This window comes from Mastigoproctus giganteus, chromosome 14, assembly GCF_048544385.1.
Source record: "Mastigoproctus giganteus isolate SK-2022 chromosome 14, ASM4854438v1, whole genome shotgun sequence".
In the NCBI taxonomy this organism is placed as follows: Eukaryota; Metazoa; Arthropoda; class Arachnida; order Uropygi; family Thelyphonidae; genus Mastigoproctus; species Mastigoproctus giganteus.
The window spans coordinates 55,391,074-55,417,556 of NC_143588.1; the positions used below are offsets into that span (position 1 = coordinate 55,391,074).

The window sequence follows — 26,483 nt, forward strand, 5'->3', positions numbered from 1 at the left end:
AAGAAATATTGCCATATACTTATGTTATTTGGACGACAATTACAATTTTAAGGGGATATGCACTTTCTTTGAACACCAGTGTACATTTTATATTAAGGTAAAGCAATAGTATTGCTTACCAGTACAGTTTAAAGAATTGCAGAGACAGAAAATCTTAGTCAAGATTTTCTGTCTGTGCAATTCTTTAAACTGTACTGTCAATTAGACACCAACTAATTATTTTTGCTTCAAAGAAGATACTCCTGCAGATTTTGCCTTCTTTAGAAATGTTGAATCCAAATTTTGTTTATAACAATGACCCTTGCTGTCTATACTATTTATTATAAACTAGTTATTTGCTTTGAGGGGTTCATTAATTTGTGTTTTTAAAAACTTTGCACACAAGAAGCACTAATAACTGCTTGTTGTACTTTTCAGTTTGGTAACTTTGAGTAGTGCTCATGTGGCTTTTCTCACTGCTTTTTTCAACAGAGCTGCAAAGGTTTTCACTGTTCTACCGGTCTAGTTAAACATTTACCCAAAGACAGCCAATATGCATGGAATTCAAAATCTTTTACTTCAGTGGTATACATTAACTGAAACTGTTTCATCTATCCTTTTAGTACTTTTCTCTTGGCATTAAATGTCCCAAATATTCAACTATTTTCATAGGAAGGCATGCAGCCCCCTCTTAAATGCACATAGATGAATCATTATTTTTTTATTATTATTATTAGCTATATGGTGCAAGGAAGCCTGAGGCTTGTGCTGCACTAGCCAAAGAAAAATTCCCAAGTTACCCTAAGAAAGAGAGAGAGAGAGAGAGACAAGGGAATCACCAAGAAAGAGAAGAATGATGATATCCAGCTCAGGACCCTGGGTGTGCCAAGCCCATACTCACCAGATGTGAGCCCCTGGGGTTGACAAGGACAGCCTGTTACCACTTAGTTTTCAGTCTCCTCTTTTAATACCCTGTTACTAGTTATAAGGCCTATCATAACAAAGAGCATTATCAACATTGTGACAGATTTATTTTTTTAAATGAATCCCACAGGCTGTTCAGAGATGCTCAATATTGTACCCTACAGAATCAACTTCCAAAACTGGCATTTAGAGCCAGCTGCTTTTGATTTTAACATTTAAGAAAGGTCACCATGGGATATAGCTTGGAACATCTTTAAATTACTGTGGATTGCAGTCAAGGATTGCTGTCTTTGGGTAAATGCTTAACTAGACCAGTAGAACAGTGACAACCTTTGCAGCTCTGTTGAAAAAAGCAGTGAGAAAAGCCACATGAGCACTACTCAAAGTTACCAAACTGAAAATTCTAAACCTATTTTTGAATTTTTTCTACACACTGCAGATTGTTCATATGCTTATTTATTTACAAATGCCTGATTACTTCATTTCTCTTGCCATAAAGCAAATGTGGTATTTGCTTCAGTGGTATACATTAATTTAAACTTGTTTTCCAGAATTTATAACACATGGAAAATCTTGCATATGTCTCCTGAAATTTCAGATCATATTTCTTTGGCATCTTACTAAAGGACATTGTTAATTACTTGGCATCACACAGAAAATATGGTGAACTTTATCTGTAACATACAGAACAAGCCATGCTGTCTCACACATTCCATATATTTTATGCAATGTACACTAGAAAATCTGATGGTCAATTCATTAACTAGCTAAAGTTAGTTAATGAATTGAATATGCAAAGTTCCACATATTTTATTTATTTATTTATTATTTATTTTTTGTTTAATTCTGAATTTAAAAACTAACTGACAATTTAATAACAGTAAATATTCTGAAAACTGACAATGAGAAGAAAAAAACTTTAAAAGTCAAGATAAACATACTTTGCAGGAGCTACTTTGTGTCGTTTGGTTAAATCAACTCTAACTTTTTCACCAACATGCTTATAGATGTGTACTAATGTTGAAACAGCCATATCTCGTACCTGAAAGTAGCGAAGTAAAACTTCTACATTTTTAAATGGTAAATTAATTTTTTCTAAAAGTAATGTGAAAAAAAGTAAGCAATTCGAATATAAAAATCAGAGTGCTGTTATATAATTACACAAAACCTACCAAAACATAGGAATAATGAAAAATTCACTTGAATAATCTAACCACGTTGGCTGAACATAAAAATATTCCTGACAGTTGTTGGATAATTATTTTCAAGAACTATCTGAATTAAATGGGGGGGTCTGACATCCCCATTGTGATCAAGAATTAAAAAAAATACCTTTTGTATACATTCATTTTTTTTTTATTTATTTATTTATTTTTTTGCTAGCACATTATATGCTTTCATTCATTCATTCAGCCAGTTTATTGTTTAAAGTTTTGATGAAGAATGCTTCAGGTTAACAGTAACAAGAATACAGTTTGTGAATAATTTTAAAATAAAAATGAAGTTTAAACAATTTAAAAAGAAATGCAATGGCTGGATGTGACTGGAACTGTTTGTTAATGAAACATGGCAATGTTAACCTTAGATTTTACTGAAGGTGTGCTAATTATAAAAAATGAAGTTTGTTATCAGTTGGCAGTTATTTTGGAGTGAAAATATCTTTTAAGTAACATACCCAATGCTCAGCATTTAAATCTATGGTGATGGTGTGGGAGTGATTACTTACTTTCAGTAACTGCATAATATTTGCCCATTACAGTTAAATCAGTGCGCAATATGCTTGGGAGGGTCAGGTTATACAGTTCAGATTGATGAAACTTGTGGGTAAATACAGTCAATTCTGGTTATTTGGGACACATTGGGACTGGTGCATTTTGGCCCAATTAAGCGGCTGCCCCAATTATGTGAAGTTTCACGTGAATAGTTAAAAATACAGCTTTGCGATTGATTTTCTGTACGATCAAATCACGTTACGATGGACTCACCATAGTAAAGTACTGTTCACTATAATTTTGGCATATCACAGATATAGTAGCAATATTTTATTAGACATTCCTGAGTTACGTAAAACTCGACTTACATAAGAAGTCCTGGAACTATGTATGTCTGGGTATGTCTGGATTAACCGGGTTTTTTTTACCACGTACCCTGGAAAATCAAGAGTCTACAGTTTTTACATTTGTTTACTAGCAGTTACATTTGTTTACTATTAACTAGTAGTTATATTTGTTTACTATTTTACCACAATAAAAATTGCATTCTAAACGCTATACATATTTTAATGATTTCCTTGTTGATAACAGATTGCACAGAACTAATACATTTAATTGATACTGGAGGCTTTCTTTCTTCTAAGAAAGAAGTGTTGTGGAAACAAATGAACTGTGTTTTTCAAAACAACTGATTTCCATTTCACAAGCTCTAATTAATCTCTGAAAATAAAAAATTTATTTCTAAGTTTTCAAAATACTGAAATTCAAGTTTCAATAAGAACCATCAGAAATCAGACCTTTAAAAAAATAAATTTTACAGACAAAAGGGAATGGCAAGCTTATACCAAAAATTAGAAAAACTCCTTGGGAAACTAATATCCAATCAAGCGTGTACCCTCTGCGCACGAAAGATGCTTTGTAAGCATCTTTGACGACATCTACTAAATTTGAATAGCTAGAACTGAAATCATGAATGATATAATTTATGCTCAAGCCTGCTACTTACTCTACCAAATAAATGTTAGTGATAAATGGGATACACACCCCGCTGCTTACTCTACCAAATCAATGTTTGGAAGTGGTTAGGCCAATAGCCTAATCACCCATTTGATTGTAACCAGTTGTTGAATAGTATGATTGCAACAATACAAATACTTATATATAAATACTTGTATTGTTGCAATCTAAGTGGTATGCCCCAAATCATAAACGTTTTTCCACAACCAGCTGATTTATGTCAACTCTGAGCACATCCAAGATCAACTCCCATGATCCTTTGCACAATCTCCTCTCCCACCTCAGTTCTTGCCTTTCCCATGTTTTTTCTACAACCAGCTGGTTCATGCCGGCTCTGAGCACATCCAAGATCACCTGCCATGATCCTTTGCTTTAAATTTTGCAAGATATCCATTTCTCTGGTTACCAAAAGGTTTCTGCCATGAGTGGCAATGGTTAGCCTAAATCCACCTAAGTGGTATTCCCCGAATCAAACATTTTTCTGCCACCAGCTAGTTTATGCCAGCTCTGAGCACATCCAAGATCACTTCCAATGATCTTTTACATGCTGTCCTCTCCCAACTCCGTTTTTCCTTGTTATAAAACAGAAATGGCATCATTTCCGTGTCGTAAAATTGTGACAAATTGATTTTACTACCGTTCAAAATTTAGTAGGTGCTGCCAAAGATGTTAAAAGTAAAGCAACCTCACTTGAGAAGGATATGGGCATGGTAAAAAGAGTATGAGAAGGAAGATTAGCTAAAAGATATTTAAGGGCAGCCAGACCAAGAAAAAAGTGAATTGATGGCATAAAACAATGCATTAAAAGAAAGGACTTACTCTGGCTAGAATTAAACATAAGAAAAATGAGATATCATAAAGTGAAACAGTGAATGGGAATCTGACAGTCCTGAAAGTCTGATTTGCACTGACAGTGACCTGTGTACTCACTTGATATAACTCACTTGGATGGCTGCAGATTTAAGCATATTCTTTAAGATTCAAGATTTAAGATTCCTTCACATGCTTTTTTTCCCAACATGAAAATGTAAGGAAAATAAGTATGTTCTTAACTAATGTTCCTTCTGCCACCATAAAAATTAACTTATAAAATATTATTCTTAGAAGGGGTTCCCCCCCCTCCCACATTAATTAATGGGTCAGTTTCACCATTGATTAGTTGATCAGTTATTGATCTCATAGTAATAGGTCCCAAGCCACTGACATATGAGTTCTCATATGTCAGTGGCTTGAACAATCTCAAAACTCTCTGTAAGTCAAAATTAGCTCTCATGAAAGAATGGCTTTTGTAACATTCTTGGGAGAACAAGCTCATATTAATCAGGGAACAGTCAGACTTGTATGACAGGTCTCATCTTCCATACTGACTTCTAAACATGCCTAGTGAAACAATTTCATAATGTCATTTTCATAACATTAGTAATGCAAAATAAGTCCCATCTCCTTTTGTTCATACACTCCTAAGTACTTATATTATTCTGGTTGTTGAAACTGAAACTGGCATTTCTCATGCTACTGCTTTAATTTCATAGGTACACTGGTGTGCAAAACTTAAGGACACAGTCAGGTTTTCACCTGTAGCTTCTCATAGGAGTGGCCTGAATATGGGAAAAGCATACCAAAGGAACCTTATTAGGTACAGAAGTGAAGGAAACAACACTGACACAACGGAAACAACACGGTACAGAGGGACTTGATTCAAAAATGGCAACATAGCACTGGCTGCCATGATACAGATGCATCACTGCCAAAGATGGAACAAAGGGAAAAGGTAAGTAAGTAACCTCAGTAAGAGATATGGCCACACCTAATGTCGATGCAGGCTTTGCACCGCCTATCCATACTTAGAACAATGTTGTTGATAAGTTCTTGTGGTAACATAGTCCATTCCTCTATCAGAGGCATCTTCAGCTATTGAACATTTTCTGGAGGGTGTGGACTTGCCACTAGACTTCTCCCTAGAGTGTCCCTGTGTGTTCGATGGGATTTAGATCGGTCAGAGGAATGGGCAGGCCAATCCATACAAACAATGTCCTCACTTTCCAAAAGCATATCAACAGCTGCAATGCAATGAGATGTGGCACTATCATCCATAAACATGAACTCAGTGCCAATGGCACCCCGGAACAGACACACGTGGGGAAGGATTACCTCACTACAGTAGCATGCACCAGTTACAGTATCACCTTCCAGTATCTGGAGTTGTGTATGTCCATCCAATATAACACCTCCCCAGACAAGAACCTTGACCGCCATATCAAACCTTCAGTGATGTTTGCATGGTGATACTGTGTGCCAACCTCTTGCCAGATTAGCTGATGTCCAAAATCACTGCTGTGACTGAATCTACTCATCAGTAAAGAGTACCTTACCACATTGCACTGTGTTCCAGTCCTTGTGTTCAATGCACCACTGTAAATGGCGTCTCCGATGGGTAGGTGTTAAAGGAACAGTGTACTGGCCCACCTTTGTGGAGTTGCCTAGCCACAGTAAACCGCGATATCCTGTGTCCTGTGCAATTGGTTTGCAATGGATCCTACTATCTGGTGTCGGTCCCACTTGGCCTGTAGGAGTATATAGCAGTCATCATTGAGCATTGTTTTTCGTGGACGACCACCATTGGTCCATCGAACAGCTGTACCTGTCATTCTGAAGTCCAACCACGCATGTGAGACGATGCTATGGGCGATACTGAACTCTGCAGCCATACTCCTTGCACTTTGACCTTCCTCTAGCTTCCCAATTATTCAACCCCGGGTAAATTCATCAACCAGATGTTGTCTACTGGCCATTTCTTTGTCTGTAGCACTGTATGAAACCAATCAAACTTTTCTAACAATCGTGCTCACCATTTCGTAATTTGCACATAACTGCTGCTGCTTTTATCTGTTTATGTGAGCCCTCACATCACGATTCAAATGTTTGCATATGCACCAGCTTTCTACTGAATGGCCACAGTTATGCAAATTGCCACAGGCTGTTTCGTTTGATTTTGTGGTTGTAACCTTTGGAAATAGTGTTGGTCCTTAAGTTTTTGCGCACAAGTGTACTACCCACCACACCACTACCACAAAAACAGACAATATAACAACAATGCTAGAAATGGGATGGTATCATTCAGTGATCTAACCTGCGAAAAATATAGAATAAAATGATAAATTTCTAACCTTTGGATTTCCTTTAGAAGGTTCTCCAGGACAGTTACTAGCAAATTTGGAAATCTCAATTTTTTTTTCCCTTTTACCAACTATTACAGCAATTGTTTAAGGTGTTCTCCCTGCATGTTCTATATTCCCTCCCCAAACTAAAGATGTCACAATATACAATATGGGAAAACCAAAGACTAATAAGAGATTTAGTGACCTACAGGTAACCCTCATATAAAATGGTAGTTAGGTTCCTATAAAATCTTGTGTGTTATACAGGACTAAAAAACAGTACAAAAAGGGGGTTATGTTCCAAAAGCTAACAAAAATATATCATTTTTTTTTTTTCATACCTATTGGAAACTTAATTTCTATTAACAATAGTATTAACTGAGCAAACGTCTTATAAACTGTGATACATATATATCAGATAATGTACGTTAAATTAATTTTCTTCCTCTTCACTGCTGCTAAGCACAATCAAACAAGAACATTTTCTCTGTTGCAGGATATCTTCACCTTTTGAACTTTCTTCTGCAGCATCCAGATTTCATGTATCTTCTGCTATCTTTAAAAAATCAGTAATCTGTGATTGTTTGCTTTTACTTGATAGATCTTTGTAAATCGAAAGGTATGGATCTAAGCATTTTTGAAGCTTCCTTTTGAACTTTGCGTTCTTTTCAGCCAAAGGATCTGAATTCAAAAAAATAAGATTCTAATTTCTTGGCTAAGTTTTTACCTTCCCATATGCTTTTTAGTGTAAAATTTAGAACTTCAGAATTTTCAACTGCCCTATCATCCTCTGAATTGATTTGGTTTACCTCCAATGCCATTTCCACCAAATTCACTTTGCCAGATTCTTTCTACCAGTGATTCTCAAACATCTTCGGTAGTCATATCATTAAAACCTTCCCCTCCTACCGACTTAGTAAGTTCTAGTATGGCACCAATTCTGTTTTCTGCTGGTTTGATCATATTTCCTAAATGAACTGACTCTGGTCACGCATTTAACGCTGATGGTTTTACTTCCTGGGCAATGAAGCTATGATTCCAATACAGTCCACAATTGAAAACTGTTTCCATGCCTCCTAACGTTTCCTTAAATAGATTCAGAATCAATTTTTTCCAAAATCCATTGCAATGATTTTCTGATGTAATGAGTTTTAAAGGTAGATATGTCTTGACCTAACAGCTTAATTAAAGAAGTTGTATTAGGTGGGAGGCACATTATTTCAACATTTTGGATGACTCAAATCTTTTGGACGGCCTGGCGTATTATCCAATAATAATAGAACTTTAAAATCTAGATTTTTCCTCTTTAAATAGTTTTCCAAAGCTGGCACAAAACAATTTACAAACCACTCTTTAAATAAATCGGCAGTTACCAGAATTATGCCTAAGTTCTTTATGCATAATTTAGGGCTGGAATTTAATTCACAACAAAGGAATTATTCCAATCCAGTTCTTAAGGCCAAAGTTTAATAATACATACCCGGAAAAATTTATTAACGATCAAATAAAAATCAAAATAACCTTACAAAAACCTTAAAAGTCACGAACTGCACACTTCGAAGTCACAAGTTTTTATGATCTCAAACAAGCACAAGTTGAATAGCACAGAGCCTAAGATGAGGATTTCTCAACAAAATAAATTACAGGTATTTCCCAATATTTTTTTTTTTTTTTTTTTTGCATAACGACTAGTGAGTCAACAATGGCAATTCACAAAAAAAAGAATGGAAATGTTGAAAAATTACCAACATAATAGCAAGGTTTTCTCTACACAAAAGCTCAAAAATACCGTGTTATGTAAGGTTTAACACAATTCTCTAACCATGTTAGAGCAAACCTGTGTTATATAAGTACACAGTTTTGTACTTACATAACACAATTTATCAATCGTGTTAGAGCAAAACTGAATTGTAGAAGTACAGTGTTATATGGGGATTTCCTGCATATCATTTCAGAAAGTCTAATCTCACACACACACACCTAATAACGGCAAGGTGTATATTCCTTTTTGTATGATTAACCTACAGCAGTTGATTGAATTCTCTGGAAATTAAACATCAGGTGCATTTAATTCCTGAGAAGGAATTCCTGTATATCATTGACAATATCCCATGACCTGCTCTGGCAGCCTGTCTGCACTGCTCAGAAAACTTCATATCTGACTGCACAATTACCCATGTGGGCTGTTCAAGGAGTACCGTAGTTAAGGTGTTCCTAGAGTGGCCAGACGATGGGCAAGCAGCAGGTGCCAGGCTAACGGTAGAAGTCTGTCTTATCAATGGTTGTGGTTTCCCATCTTATGCAACTGATAGATGGAAAACTGTGAATCAGCTGACTATGTTGTTGTTGTTTGTTATTTAGGAGCATTAGCAACTAAGGCCATATTGCTCCGGGGATATGCGGTGGTCATTCACTGACCTTTTCGCATCCTCCGTATTTCGTGGGCTCGAACCCCGGTCTAAAGCTGACTATGAATTTTAACCAGGGCATGACCAGCAGTGTTTCCAAGACCACAATCCAATGAACCATCCTATATATGGGCTTCCTCCGGAGTAGGTGCCCAGTCAAGATACCTATTGCTTACAGCTACTCGCAGTCAATAATGCCTAAAGTTTACAAATGAACAGTGTCATCAGACCACTAAGGACTGGAAGAAGGGGGGGGGGTTCCTTTTCTGATGAATCAATCAAATATCAATCATGGTCAGTAGATGGAAGTTACAGTGACAAACTGTGGAGAAGACTCGCTCTGAGGTCCAACAGAAACAGGCAGGTGGTGGCAGTGTTTTGGTATGTGGAAGTTAAACCTCTTTGTGCCCTCATACCCCTAGACTGCACTCTGAATGCTAAAAACTACCTAATCATTGTGGCTGATCAAGTACACCCCCTTCGTGGTGACTCTTCCTGAATGGCAGGATAGCCTTTCCATACTGCCAGTATTGTTCAAGTGGTTCACTGGTCAAATTTGCCAAATATGAATCCCCTAGAACATCTCCGGGATTACATAGATAGACAGATCCAGCGTTTGGATCCTCCACCTCAAACCTATTGCAGATCTACAGGATGCAATCCTAGTGACGATACAACGTACCTCTTGCAATGTTCAGAGGCCTTACACAGTTCGTGCCTTGCTGTGTGAAGGGAGAACAGGTGGCAAGAGGAGGACATGTCCACTATTAGGTAGGTGGTCATAAGAATTTGACTAGGCAGTGTATACCTATTTTCATTAACTCCTAACCTGTGGTCTGCCAATCCATTAAGTGGTTAATTTGCCAGTTTATTATGCAGTACCATTCCTGAATGCCATACATATGATAGGAAATGTCCAAAAATACTACTTAAATCCCACTCATCCAGAGAATATTTTTTAGCTTGAACTATGAAACTTGAATAAATATATTCTGAATTGTACCACTTCAATTTTAAGAAACAGCAGTCTATAACTGAGTATTTATAGATAGTACCCAACATGTAGTACCACAGACACAATAGCTTGATGACCAGTATTTTACAGTTAAGTCTAGCGAGATTGAGCTGTCAGTTCACAATCACTGTGGTCTGTATTTTGCGAAGATTGGTATTACTTTAAAAAAAAAAAAGGCACAATACAATAAACTCAGTACAGACACTAAACGATCAATACTATTATTGTAAGGAACAAATCTTATTGGATGATAAAACATACTAGAGAATAATAAATCAATGATATCTCATATCTAGCTTCCATTAGGACAGCACAAAAATTAGTTACCTAGCCAGCATTTCATACTTTGTTTCTTATTCAACATCAATACAGCAAAATTAAATATTCAAAAATTGTTCACCCATGAAAACATACTGTATATATCATGGAGCTTTGTTTGCATGCAAAAGTCATAAACCCAGGTGTTTTTAACTCCAATGATTTAGTAATTTATTATCTCTTGGGCTTTTACAGTATTGCTTCAGTATAGTGGTAATAGTCAATATTATTTATAGACTACCCAATATCACAACATAAAGGTTGAGTGATGTCAGCTACTTGGGAAGTTGGAATTATATGAATTTAACATTACAAACAAGGCAAATACCTACCTTTTCCTCTCTTAATGATCTTTAGCACCATATTAAAAGGAGAATTTTTCTCTCCAACATGGAATATGTATTCTGTTAGGCCACTCACAAAAGTTTCCCAGCCAACTGAAGCCAAGCACTTTAGACCCATCTCACGCTCATGTTTACTGAAATTGCTTGAGAAAATGTTGCTGAAAACACTTACCATGCACATCCTTCCTCACAGGCATCAACAAATTCATTATGTTCTACACGATAGAACAGCGGTTAGTAATCTACTTATGACTACCAATGCCATCCTTGAATCATTTGAGGAGAAAGAAGAAATTGCAATCACTTATCTAGATATAAAAGCTGCATTCGATAGTGTTAACATTCCAGCCTTGCTTAAGCTCCTTCAAAATTATTATCACATCGCATGCAAAGTACTGAAGTTTCTAACAACATCCCTTCTTCAAAATAGAACCATCCAACTGTCCATAGGAAAGCAGACATATAGTAGGCAAATACAAGCAGGAGTGCCGCAAGGGGGAGTCCTGTCTGGCATTGTTTTTACAGCTATAATTAATCTGTTAATACACAACAGAACAAATATATTATCATATGCCGATCACTTGAAGCTCTTAACAAAAATAAAATTGGCCGACAAAGCAATAGACGCTACAGCAACCATTAACAAGACCTTATCAGAAATACAGCAGTACCTCACGAGATTTAACTTGCAAGTTAAACCTGAAAAATCTGCCATCGTGGTATTCTCACTGAAACCCACATCACCAATAATTCAGCCAGCGACTGAAGGAGTCTTGATCCCTCGTGTCGAAAAGCAAAGAGATCTGGGTGTGATCTTTGACTGAAAACTAAAATTCATCTTCATATAGAAGAGCTCCATGCCAAATTCGGTGGGTTGCCAAGCAGCACTTGCTACACATTCAGAACAGAAATCTGATAAAAATGTATATCAGGATGATTTTCGAAGGTGTACTGAATGGAGCAGAGTTGTGGGGCTCGACTGCAAACACAATTAAATCATTAAACACCCCAGAATACTGGCTCCTGAAGTGGGCGACCTGGAAGTGTCATCTCCCACCACAGCAGCACAACACTGATGGCCAAAGTACTGAATTTAACTAGATTTTCAGCCTTAATCCATGAAAGAAGAGTAATCTGCACCATCAAAATGATCACTGGGAGAATCTCAGTGCCCAACATTTGGGATACTGTGTGTTGGCAGATCCCACAACCAGCTCTCTGCTCCATTCCCAAGCTTATTGCTCTCTTAGAGGCTACATCTTAAAGATGGTTTCCTCCCTAATCAAATGCCCCATCTAGTTCAACTCCTGGATGCCGACGTGTAAAATCATAGAGGACAAGAAGTATAGACATCTCATCTTAGATCCGCATGTTGTGTCCACAGCCATCAACTGATCTGAGATCATTCCGGCTCAACAACAGTCTCACAGGAAAACCAGACTGAAGAAAAGTATCTTGTGTTATTCTAATTTATTTTATTACTATTATTTTTTGTAATTTGATGTATTATTATTATTATTATTTTTAAAGTTAATATAATCTGCTTGATGTTATTAACACATAACTGTCCTTTACTGGTATTTAAGCTTTGTACTTACCCTGTATTATATTTCCAGTGAGATGGTATCTCTGCTGCTGCTTGTTAACCCCTGGCTTAGTGCTGTGAAGGGTTTGTAAAGGTAGGGTACCTGCGTGTACCTAGGAACCTTACAATAAAGATCGTATTTATATTTATTTTCACTCTATCGTGTGACTATGTTTATTGCATAACTGTGGCTGTTCCAGAACTTTTCATTATCCGGCACCCCCCAAAAAAAACTGGCAACAAACTTTTGAATATAAACTAAATATTTATAAATAGGAAATTGGATCACAGTGGCACCTAGATCTTGAACAAATCTGTTGAAGCTGTTTATAGACATAAATAAAATTATTTGGCCAGAAAACAAACAAAAAACTATGTACATACACATAACTAATGATTAATTATAAATAGAAATGTTTATATTATCTTACCTGAGCATTTGGATCACCAAGTAGCCTTACAATGGCAGGCATCATTCTAGCTATTACTAAAGATGTAGCACCAAAACTAAATGCAAGAAAAATACAAATTATATATATTTATAAAAAAAAAAACTTAATTCATACAAAAAAAAAAAAAAGTGTATTAGTTATTGGCAAAATTTTTAAACATTATTTCCTTTAAAGATTTCTTAAGATTTCATATGTATGCAAATATAGGTATTGGCTGGCCAGGATTAAAAAAGACATGTTAAGAGATATTGATTTATTAATTTAAAATTTATGTTGAGAAAGCCTTGTGGAGTGGCTTCTTCAGTATCTCCTTTCTTCACAGGCTATAAAAACTATACTGCAGTTAATAATATAGTTAGTTACTATATCAACGGGGACAAAAAAAATTCTCAAAACATGACCAGCATAAACTACATAGAGGTTCTGAATATATTTTACAGTGGGAGACATACTGGAGAATGAGTCTTTGTACAGTATCCCTGCATTATTATAGATAGAAGTTTAGTGGCATCATTAGCCATTTCTTACAATGAAACCAGAAAGCTACCTGGGATCTTTTTGTTTCTTCACTTACTGATAATTTTGCCTCCAGAGGAAATTATAAATTAAATGAATCACAAATTTGACACTGAATAAATATAGTATTAGTATTAGTAACGGCCGCATGGTGCAAGAAAGCCTTTGGCTTATGCTGCACCAGCCAAAAAAAGAAATCCGAACAAAACAATGATAAAAACAAAAAATAAATAAATAAATAGATAAATAAAATAAATAACTAATTAATAAATAAAAAAATAAAATAAAAAATAAATAAAAAGGAAATTAAACCTATCATCCTATGCGCTTCCCTTACCCGAAAGTACTATCCAGATGACCTTTGAATTTCCCCAAACTGTCGGCCTCTACCACCCATGAAGGCATCTTATTCCAGTAATTTATAACTCGCTGGCTAAAATAAAACTTCCTGCAGTCCAATCTAAACATTTCCCCCCCGTAACTTGAATTTATGTCCCCTAGTTCTAGCATTATTTATAATCTTGAAAATTTTGTCCTCATTCATTTTACTGATGCCTCTCAGAGCCTTAAACACCCTCAATCAAATCTCCTCTAAGGTGTCTAGTTTCCAAACTCTGCAACCCACATATTCAAAGTCTTTCTTCATAAGGACGCCCTTTTGCCGATCTCACCAGGCGAGTGACCCGTCTTTGCACCCTTTCAAGAAGCTCGATGTCCTTCTTTAGGTGCGGTCTCCATACTTGAACACAGTATTCCAAGTGTGGTCTAACATAAGCCTTATATAATGGGATTATCACGTCCCTATCTCTACTTGCAAAAGTTCGATAGATCATCGATAGGACACCATGGGCCTTCCTTGCAACCTGTTTACAATGATCAGAGAATTTCATGTCTGACCGTATCTTAACACCCAAGTCCCTTTCCTCCAGTACTGGGTTTAGTTGAACTCCACCAAGTGAATACATTATTTTGGGATTACTGTTTCCCAGGTGTAATACCTTACACTTTGTTGGATTAAAGCACAGCTGCCATTTTTCTGACCATTCCTGAAGTCTATCTAGGTCTCTCTGAAGAAGCTCAGCTTGACAGTGATCATTAACTACTCTACCAATTTTAACATCTGCAAATTTAGACATCGCGCCCTCTATCCCTTCATCAATTGTAGTTTATGAAAATTAAAAACAACAGTGGTCCTAATACTGATCCTTGGGGAACCCCACTTCTTACATCAACCCAATCTGAGGAATAGCCATTTATCAGAACCCTCTGCCTCCTGCCCTGAAGCCATCCTTCTATCCATCTAAGGATTTTCCCAGTGATTCCAACCTGTTCCAGCTTATAAAGCAACCGCTCATGTGGGACTGAGTCAAAAGCTTTGCTGAAATCTAAATAAACAAACAAAATCTAAATATAAGCTGAACTAAAAGCTTTGTCATTTAAAAATATATATTTTTGAGTTAATATACAGAGACAGAGTTAATACAGAGACAGTAAGTACTTGTTAACCACATTAGCTGGCTAACATTTTAAAAATCAAGAATAAAAGTATAAAAACTATTATTGGACATTTTTATATTGAAGTTACTAATATTTCATTACTCAATATGTTATTATTTTTTATTTATATTGTTTTTCTACATATTGGGTAAAATATGCAGGAGAACCAAACACAAGACGTACTAGGCATACAGGTTTATACTGGCCATTTGTGTGATATGGTATGCATATATAATTAGAAAAAACATACAAAGTACTAGTCATATATGCTAAGTGGAGAACTGGCTACCTTTGTTAGCTACAGTCTTACAACAAACTATTCTTGATAACATTAAAAGATGTTTGATTCACCATTAATAATTCTGATGTTTATTAATGAAATTTAAACATATTGTCTAATTTTAGAAAAAAGAATGAAATGAAAAAATTTTAAATCAAATAATTGTTTTTATCAGTGTGAATAGGTTCTTAACAATAGTCACTCTAAGCCAAAACATTATTCACCTGATGACTACTGACATATTTTAAGTTGTATGCGTGCTCACATTTCACCAGATTTTAATCACAACCTTTCTTGACAAAAAAAAAAAAAAAAACCTTTCCCCGGGATGTGGCTAACACTTTTTCAGAAACAGTTCTACCACTGCACAGTATTATCCAATGACATCCCATCACCAAGATTTTTAATGTTTTTTGGTATTTTGAGGTTATTTACTTAATTGATGTTTGTTTGTTATTTGGTTTTTAGGAGGATTAGCAACTAAGGCCATATTGCTCCGGGATATACGGTGGTCATTCCCTGACCTTTCCACATCCTCCATATTTGGTGGTGACGGGCTTGAACCCCGGTCTAATCAAGAAGTGTGCTACGCACTGCTGCTCCTTCCCACCTGGCTACGGAGGCGCCATTACTTAATTGAAATTAGTATAACAGGAAGCTAATTCATAAAGTATTTACAGTCGGACCTCTCTTCAATGAACTTCCATATAGCAAAATTTTCTATGTAGCGAACTTTTTTGATTTCCCCTTGGACATTATGTTGAAAATAGTTTCCTTATAACAAAGAAAATTTCCATATAACAAACTGATTTCGAGAGACCTGGGTATGTATGTATTGTTCGCACCCCTGGCACCTTTAGACAAAGCTGATGCCATAGAAAGCACGAATTAAGAGCTAAAAGGATTAAGCATTAATCCCTTTAGCATTTAATAGCTAAAGGATCTAATTCCACAAATTAAGAGCCAAAACATTTTACAATTTAATGGTGCCTGTAAAACCCTGCAGGAGGAAACTAGCCAACCACAGCGGGGGATAGAAAAAGATGGAAAAGTTTGGGAGAGGCCTTTGCCCAGCAGTGGGTCAGCAATGGCTAAAAAGAAGTAAAACCTATACAACTTATACACTACTATGCCAAGAAGTTCCACTGGTCAGCTGTCCACAGACACTGCCAAAGATTAAGGCATATTCTCGACAGGGGCACTGGCTCTGGTCAACTTATTTTCTACTATTAGCATCCTATTAGAGAATTAGGAGAGAGATTTTCCTTTATCTCGGAAATTCATTTGTTGTTTCGAAGAAATGAACCATCCACACTTTCACAAAATTTCACCTGTCTCTGTTTACACGGTAACTACAAGTGGTCCCTAATTTCAGCTTTGTTTTAACTGTTGTTGTGGTGTTTTCTGGTGCCAGAGCTACTTAGGCCACATTGCACCTTGTTTTAACTACCATGCAAATAACCTTACAGTGTGTAAGCGTAGTTTGAAAAAGTGTAAGTGCTTAATAGTGTAGATCGTTGCATTAAGAAAAAAAAAAAAAAAACGCTTTAAAAGAAATTTTAAAGCGATTTCTTTTCGTTGTTTCCATCATGACTAAACAGGAATGGTATCCTAGGATCACAGAATGGACTCATGAAGGTGAAGCCATGCCTGACTAATCCACTTTATTATGATGGCTTAAGTGTGGAGCCAAGATGCAAGTCGTGATGGAAACAACTTGGCTTAAGTGTGGACCAAAGATGCAAGTCGTGATGGAAACAACGATTATTTTGCAAAAGCAGGTTTTGCTATAATGCTAATCAACAGAGATGATAGGGATGAACTACTAGAAGACATTGAGCAACCTTGGGAAGAGTTCCAAGCAAGGTTTGATCAGTGGAGAAATTGTTCTTAATGAATTGTTCTTAAAGTTTAAGCAAATTCTAACATTTTTATGAACAGTGTACAACAGAAAATAACCAAATATTTTACAACATAATTCTTAAAAGTGTACTAATAAATTGTGGGCATCATGTAAGTAGTCATGTCATATGTATTCATTAATAAATTGTTTTAAAATGTTAGAATATTTATTCATTCCCACTCCTTTCCCATCTTTTACTATATTTCTGAATTTTCAGTATTTTTCATTGTCGAAAAGGTCATTTCTTTATACCGAAATTTCTGTATAACAAATTTTTTCAAGGGAACGATCGATTTCGTTATATAGAGGTCTGACTGTAGTTATAAAAAGCATGATTTCATATCTATATAAAATGTACTTTTTCTCATTTACAATCTCAGTAATTTATCAACAATGGGCCCTCAGAATTGACAAATGCTATATAAATTTCAAGAAAAAAATCTTTAAAATAAAAAAATCAAGTATATTAAAACAATAGTATACGTAACTTAAGTAAAATAATCATCTATTCATTTTTAAACATACTTAGTACTTCACTCTACTTTTTTCTCCAAAGTATAAATTATTTCAAATTGTCTATCATTAATATCAACTTTCACCAACTAATTTCAAACTGTTTTCAGCATATTAACTGCACCAGTTCTGTTCACACTTGTTTTCAAAGTTATTATTAAAGCTGTTATTATTATTAGCTATATGGTGCAAAGAAGCCTGAGGCTTGTACTGCACCAGCCATTAAAAAAAAATTTATCGAGAGAGAGAGAGAGAGAGAGAGAGAGAGAGAGAAGAAGGGAATCAACAAGAAAGAGAAGAATGACGATATCCAGCTCAGGACCCTGAGTATCCCAAGCCCCATACTCACCAGATGTGAGCCCTCAGGGCTGAACTATCTTCGACAAAATCTCGAAAATCATTAATTTCTATTTCATATTTTATCAGAAAACTTAAATTTCTTATTTGTTTTTCACCGTCTTGCCACAGAGACGAAAGTTCTTTCGTATTCCACAATTCCAGGCAGCATATGTTTAAAATTTCTTTCAATTCCTCATCATCAATAGTATCATTATTTTATTTATTCAATTTAAAATTACTCTGTTGCATTAATAAATTATCCTTAATAACCTGTCACGAGGTAATTTTTTAAATGTGTTCTTACTTTCCATTCCTTCAAATTCTTTCAACTTCAACGTGCTCTCAATTTTAGCTTCATAATTTCCTTTAGAATTTTTCAAATTAGCGATAGCATTGATAGTTAGAATAATTAATTTATTTGCTTTTACCATAGTGATTCTGTAAAGCTTCTGAAAGGTAAGAGAGCTCCTACAGGACATCAATCATTATTGCTAAATCGTTAAGAAATTCCAGATTGAAAAGTCGATTTAATAATCCAGAATATTTAATTAACTTTCTGATTCAAAATGTTTGCTCAAAGTAGGATAATTCCTCCGACCCTTAATTGCTGTCTGTAAGTTACAAGCTGCCCATTGTGGCCCGAAAACACAACCGATCTTTATAGTTTCCACATCAAGTTCTTTAGCAATCATCCTTAACTCACGCTGGTTTTTTGGAGATTGGTGATAGTTGTTTTTTTTGTTGTTGTTTGTTTAATTATTGCCTGTATGCCATTATATTTTAGAACATTTTCTTCACAGTGAAAGCCTCGATGCGGTTTCCAAATCTGCCAACATTTCATCTTCGGAAAGTTTACTTAATATCTTAGTTGCCTCATCCCCGCCCGACGTTGTTACTGTCACTAGTCCTTTGAATACTGTGCAAAATATCGGAATCACTCAGAAATTCAGCTACTGTGACCATGTAAACATAGACGGAGAAATTTACTGAAACACGTGGATTACTCACTTCTCCAAAAAACATATGACTTCTTGTCGGCGTAAAGGAGAACCACAACACAGGTTGACCAGAGACTATTATCGTGTCAGGAATGTTCTTAATCCTCTGATTGGCTATTGAATGCGTATTAACTAGCGCAACTTCTCAGAATGTGGCTGCATAGGTTTTACGGACACCATTAACGTTGTGGGACGGTAATCCCTTTCACTCTTATTCAAACTTTCTAATTACCTAAAGGCCAGAGGTGAGGACAATGCGCACAAAGTTGTATATCGTAATCCGTTTGTTCTACGGAAATTGGTTTCCATAGAAACCAAGGGGAATTCAAAAAAAAAATTTCCTATGAAGAAGTTCATTAAACAGAGGTCCGACTGTAATTAACTCAAAAATGAAGCAATTTTAAAATCCATAACTGGTCGATTGTGTCATTAAAATGATGGGGATGGGGCCCCACTCACCCCACCGTAGTTCTGGCTCTGTCTTTACTCACTTCTGATTAAAGCATTCTGTGAATCAAAAACCATGACCACAATATCATAAAATGAGTAATATCCAAAGAGATTTGTGGTAAAAAAGAAAAAGGGAAATTCAATTTCAAGAGAGAGGACTAGAGTGGATGAAGATATTCATTTGGCTCTATTAACTGGAAAGACAATTATATGCTGTCAGATATGAGTTCATTATGGGAAGTATTCAAGGGATTTATCAAAGAAGCTACAATGCATTTGTTCCAGTGGAGAAGTTCTGCAAAAGAAAGAATGGTGCAAGGAAATTGATGATATGGGTTTAATTGAGCAAAAGAAAAAAATCAAGAGATACCTACAAACTATTGTGAGATACTGATTTACATCATGAGTATTATAAATGTACAAAACCACTGATGGGGTAAGATATGCAAAAGCTCAGTATGAGAAATCACTAGTAAAGAGAGGTAAAAACAGAAACAAGGAATCTTTTCATATGTGAGCACAAAAAACAGAAAGCTATAAATCACATAGGTACCTTACTTGAGAAAAACAGAAAATTCACAGAAAATCCAGCAGAAGAGGCTGAAAAGTTAAACATGGTACTTTGCAATGACCTTTACAGTTGCAAAGCAGTTTAAGGTAAAAAGGAATAATGATGATAAGGATTCAGACTGCTGTAAATTAAGTGACATCTCAAAATCAGAGAAGAGCCCTATGGGAAAAATGGCTAAAGCTGAGCGAAGGTAGAGCTTCAGGAGTGGATGGTATATATCCTGTTATATTAAAAAAGCTGTATGAGTGAATCATCGTGTTGGGGATGTTAATTAAAACACATCATCACACTAAAGGACAATCCACCTGGAATGGAGAAGCACTAATGTCTCCCCAATCCACAGAAGAGGAGCAAAACACATAATGGGCAACTGTAGACCAGTGAGATTGACTTCAGTAGTGGGAAAGATCACAGAATCTGCGGTTAAGGATACAACATACAAAGATACCATCTAAACAGGAATGGTATCCTTGGATCATAGCATGGACTCATGAAGGGAAAGCCATGCCTGACTAATCTACTTTATTATGATGGAGTTAAAAAAAGAGTTGTACCTAAAACTCAACTCGGACATTATTTACTTTGACTTCAACAAATTTTTAATGTGGTTACCCATAAAGGGCAGTTATATAAACTGGAGCAAATTGGGATTACCAATAAGATCCTTTACTGGATCAAGGGATGGTTAAAATACAGGAAACAGAAAGTAATGATAACAGGCATTCCTCAAGAAAGACCAGTGTAGCAAGTAGGGTTCTTGGGGATCAGTATATTGGGACTACCTTCTATTTCTCATCATCCTTAATAACATCCATGAGAGAATGCAGGGTAAGTTGTCAAAGTTTGCTGATGATTTAAAGATAGGAAGGGTAGTTAATGGCTAGAACCAGACCACTTGCTTCAAATGACTTACCAGTTCCACAATGTAAAGTTTTGCACCTGGGGAACAGAAACACAGAAGTCAGATAGGGAAAGTGGAGTTAAGTGGTCCAGGACAAAAGAGCCTTAGAACTCAGAAACATGAAATTTTTCATGCGATGTAAACCACATGGTGGCTAGGAAGGCACATTGTATCCTACCTATGATATATATATATATAAAAAAAAGTGTGAAGATGGAAGTGTAAATTACACAAAATGCCAAAAGCTAATAAGAAAAGGCGGCTAAGGTAAAGAAAAAGGTTAAGTCGCACTTCCCTTTAGGTAGAGCACTTCAAACAGCAGCATTTTAGCAGAGCACAACCATGAGGAAGGTATCAAAAACATACAGATTGTTACCCTATACTTGTAAGGCTAATCATAATTTTCTAGGATTCGCAAGAGTTATTTTTAGTATAGCAGAGAGAGAGAGAAAGCCAACATGAGAACCGTCGGCTAACTTACGCAGAAAATTAGTTTCCCGACACGGCACTCTAGTGCTGCTCGCTCAGTAAACAGACAGTAGGTGTTATCAGTCGGGAGTAGAAATCGAGAAGAATATACTGATTGACAGGTAGGGGTGGCTAACGATGAAATGATTGGTGGTGGAGACAACAGACAACAAGCTACTGTGTAATCATTGGTTGGCATTATGATATGTATTTACCAGTAAAGAATGGTGCATAATAGTTTTGTAATGAAGGGTAAACAGGTAATAGTAGCAATGAATCTTAAAGATGGAAGAAATTTGTAAGGAAAATAAAACGTTCCTTGATTTTTTGATGAAAACTAAATTAATAAGACCAAAATTGTACTGTTTTAAGTGCAATGATTATTTTCAACTAATTGAATCACGAACAGGGTCATGTGGAAACTTCTGGTGTTGTAAAAAATGTTATTCGCAAGTTTCTTTATTGAAACAGTTTAATGGGGGGGAGGGGGACTTCCATTGAAAAAGATAATGTACATTATATACTTTTAGTCAATGTGCACGCCAGTAACTACGACAGCATTCCATCTGAAGAGGCGCCTCCATAACCAGGTGGGCAGGAGCAGAAGTGCATAGCACATGCTTGATTAGACCGGGGTTCGAGCCCATGACCACCAAATACAGAGGATGTGGAAAGGTAAGGGAATGACCACCGCATATCGTCGGAGCAATATGGCCTTAGTTGCTAATGCTCCTAAAAACCAAATAATAACATAATATAACCATCTGGAGATTTCGAAAGTAACAGCAATTAAGTATTATAAGAAACTAAGAGATATTTGCAAATTGTAATTGATAAAAAAAAACACAATTAAGTAGGGTGGACCGGGGAAAATTGTAGAAGCAGACGAAACTGTATTGGTAAAACCAAAACTTCACAGAGGAAGAAATTTAGCTGCTAAGAAGAAATGGGTATTTGGTGTGTTTGAAAGAGAATCTAAATTCGTCTTCATGAAATTGATAAAAAATCATGAAAAAAAAAAAAAAAAAAAACTGTTTGTGTATTATTAGGAGAGTAGTGAAGAAAAATACTACCATCACAACAGATGAATGGCATGGATATAGTCGTATTACGGCCTTAGAAAAAAAGAATTACAAACATTTAACGGTGAAGGGATCCACATACAAGGAGCACATACGAATAATATCAAAGCCCAGTGGAAGAAACTAAAAAGTGTAACTAAAAGAATAAATGGCAGCTGTAAACATAATGTTGAAGGGTCACATCAATGACAAATTGCGAATAGCTATTCACGTCCAACTGTATGATTTGTATTCATGAATTTTTTTTCTGAAAAAGTTTCATTCCATTCATTTTTACGTTCTTCATTATGTTTTTTTCTCATTATTAAAGGCAGATTTTTGGAGTTCAGTGTCTTTACTGTATTATTGATTTAGCTTTGGTTACGAAAAAAGGAAAAGGTTTCTTTATTTTTCGTTGTATTTCATAACCTGAGCTTAAATGGTAGGTTAGGAAATAAAAGAAAAAGTTTCCTTATACAGTAAACCCCCCACTATTCGCGAGGGTTACGTTCTTGAGAAATGCCGTGAATACTGAAAACGCGAATACTGAGTTATGGCTCCCATAGTAATAAAGGGGTTCCGTTCCAAAGTATGAAATATATAAGAAAAACTAGGCTAAAATTTTGTCTATGTATGTATTATATGTACCTTCATAATATGATTATGTATATAGACAGTACATAGTGAAATGCAAGAATATAACATCGAAATAAAAATAAGAAACAATTTAATATTAAATGTAATATTTATTAGAAATTTCAAACAAATCTTTCAAACCAGCACCTTTGCTAGCTAAAAAAACTTATCCCGCCAGTGCTATCACCAGTTTTGCTAAAGTGTTGATAAAGGAGTTTTGCCTTTTCACGAATGATGAGTGAACTTAATGGAATTTTATTTTGAGTTCGGTCTTCTATCCACAGATTTAAAGCCTTTTCCATTTTTTCTAATTTAATATCACGAGTTAAAGAGCAAATTTTTGAAGAAATTAGCTCGTTTTCACGGACACTTTGATCGTACCGTTGACTCATTGATTTAATAATGTTTTGCCACTGAGGAGACACTTTCACCATTAGAAATTTTATCTAATAACTCAATTTTATTCGCTAATGTCATCATCACCTTCTTTGATCTTTTCACATTTCCCTTGTTATTCGTAGCCATATTTTTGTACGGGTTAGAAAGAACTTGTCCACAATAAAGTCACTTTCTTCCGTTAACACACTCGAAAAAGTCTGTTTTACATGCAAAACGGTAGATTTATCACTTTTGTAAGCATATCAATTTATTAATTGATAAATTATTCAATTTATAAGCATATAAATTAAAAGAAAACGACGAAACCTTCCATGACAAGCGCATAACACATACTACAGGATTAGCGAGAAACATCCAAGCTCGCGATTTTGTCACCCCATCCCACCCACCCACTGAGTGCTGTTTTTACTGGGAAAGATAATTTTAGCCATGCCCATATTTATTTATGGCGGAAAATGTTCACGGCGCTTTAAAATTCACATTTTTTTAGGTTTCATTTTATATTAAATCAGCGACAGCGATACCGCAAATAGCAGGGGTTTACTGTATTTCGCGACCTAAACTTAAACGTTTGGTTGGGAAATAATAGAAAAAGAAAGAAAGATTCTTTATATATATATATATATATATATATATATATTGAATAGCTATAGAGGTGTTGATTGACGTTATGATACGTGTGTATCCGCATGTATCTTTAAAAATAATACACGTGTGTGTATCTTTAAAATTAAAAGACAGTAATAAAAAATTAATATTTTGTTGATAAACAAAATATGCGCTAGTCCATCCATGATTCTAAAGAAATGGGTTGCCCCCTCCATTTCAGGAGGGGGTTCAAGCTTCCATGGGATTCAAGTGGAGGTAACCTGACCTTTTTTCACCATTAGGGCATAATTATTGAACAAGAAAATAAAAAGAGTCAAAATTTATTTTTATGAATGTATTTCTAAATATGACTGTCATTCTAAAGAAAAAAGGTTAGGTTACCCCCTCCACTTCGAGAGGGGTTAAAGTTCCCATGGGTGAAAAAGGTTGGGGCAAGTTACCATTAGTGATACTAAACCGATGTTATTGTGTGTTGTGTTCACGCACCAATCAGCACATCATTTGCCACGCCTACTTGTCAATCAATATATCGTTCTCGACTTTGCTCCAGACTGATAACACCTACCGTCTGTTTACTGAGTGAGCAGCACTAGGTGGTGTATCGGGAAACTGATTTTCCGCGTAAGTAATTTGATGTTTCTCGTCGTTCTCGTGTTGGCTTTCTTTACCTTCGCCGAAAAGGACAGCAGAAAAATGAGAAATTGTAGGTGTGAAAAAGAAAGAAAAAATTATAAAGCCAATTAGAGAAGGTGACCTGTAAAGTAAAAATGATTAAGCCAAAACGATTAAATTAATAAAGGTAATAGTAGTTAGCATCAGATATGGGTGGGCAAACTTGGCTATAAGTAGTAAACAGAGCATCAAGAATGCATTCCTTGATGCATGATCAGGTGTAGTCCCCTGATGAAATACCTGATCATATATCAATAATTACTTTGGCTAACATCAGATTTTATCGCATATTTGCTCTTTTAGTATTAACCGCATGGTGCAAGAAAGCCTATGGCTTATGCTGCACCAGCCAAAAAAAAAAAAAAAAAAAAACCCAAATAAAACAATGATAAAAAATAATAATAATAAATAAATAAATAAATAAATAATAATAATTAATAAAAGAAAAGGGAAAAACCTATCATCCTATGTGCTTCCCTGACCCGAAGGTACTATCCAGATGACCTTTGAATTTCCCCAAACTGTCAGCCTCTACCACCCATGTAGACAACTTATTCCAGTAATTTATAACTCCCTGGCTAAAATAAAACTTCCTGCAGTCCAATCTAAACATTTCCCCCACGTAACTTGAATTTATATTCCCTAGTTCTAGCAACATTTATAATCTTGAAATTTTCGTCCTCATTCATTTTACTGATGCCTCTCAGAGCCTTAAAAACCTCAATCAAATCTCCTCTAAGGTGTCTAGTTTCCAAACTCTGCAACCCACATATTCAAAGTCTTTCTTCATAAGGACGCCCTTTTGCCAATCTCACCATGCGAGTTACCAGTCTTTGCACCCTTTCAAGAAGCTCAATGTCTTTCTTTAGGTGTGGTCTCACACTTGAACACAGTATTCAAACTGTGGTCTAACAAAAGCCTTATATAATGGGATTATCACATCCCTATCTCTACTTGCAAAAGTTCGATAGATCATCGATAGGACACCATGGGCCTTCCTTGCAACCTGTTTACAATGCTCAGAGAATTTCATGTCTGACCGTATCGTAACACCCAAGTCCCTTTCCTCCAGTACTGGGTTTAGTTGAACTCCACCAAGTGAATAAGTTATTTTGGGATTACTGTTTCCCAGGTGTAATACCTTACACTTTGTTGGATTAAAGCATAGCTGCCATTTTTCTGACCATTCCTGAAGTCTATCTAGGTCTCTCTGAAGAAGTGATCTTGACAGTGATCATTAACTACTCTACCAATTTTAATATCATCTGCAAATTTAGACATCACGCCCTCTATCCCTTCATCGACGTTGTTTATGAAAATTAAAAACAGTGGCCCTAATACTGATCCTTGGAGAACCCCAATTCTTACATCAACCCAATCTGAGGAATAGCCAACTTTTTACGACTTATAGCCAAATTTGCCCACCCATATCTGATGCTGGCTACTATAACCTTTATTAATTTAATCATTTTTACTTTACAGGTCACCTTTAATTGGCTTTACAATTCAGCCTATAATTTTACCTAATTCATTATAATACATAGGATTTCACATTCTTTTTCACACCTACAATTTCTCATTTGTGTCCTTTTCTTAATAGCTTTTGGCATTTTGTGTTATTAATTTGCCTGAAACAACGTGTAGTCATTTTGCTCCACACCTGATTCCCTTTTTTTGTGGGTGTAGTGAATAACATACAGTTATCTAAAGTTGTTGCTTGGTTTTCATAGCAGCTTTCAATCTTCTAATAATCGCTCG

General features: G+C 35.7%; 1 protein-coding gene across 1 annotated transcript in view; it reads right to left on the minus strand.

Moving 5' to 3' along the window:
- The window catches only part of chb (CLIP-associating protein), a 1,004,436-nt gene that overhangs the window by 798,010 nt on the left and 179,943 nt on the right, over positions 1-26,483 (minus strand). The window contains exons 7-8 of the mRNA XM_090388867.1: positions 12,892-12,967; positions 1,845-1,945 (exon numbers count right to left, since the gene is read on the minus strand). Of these exons, the coding sequence (XP_090244993.1) occupies positions 1,845-1,945; positions 12,892-12,967 (177 nt within the window). The remainder of the gene's footprint in view (positions 1-1,844; positions 1,946-12,891; positions 12,968-26,483) is intronic.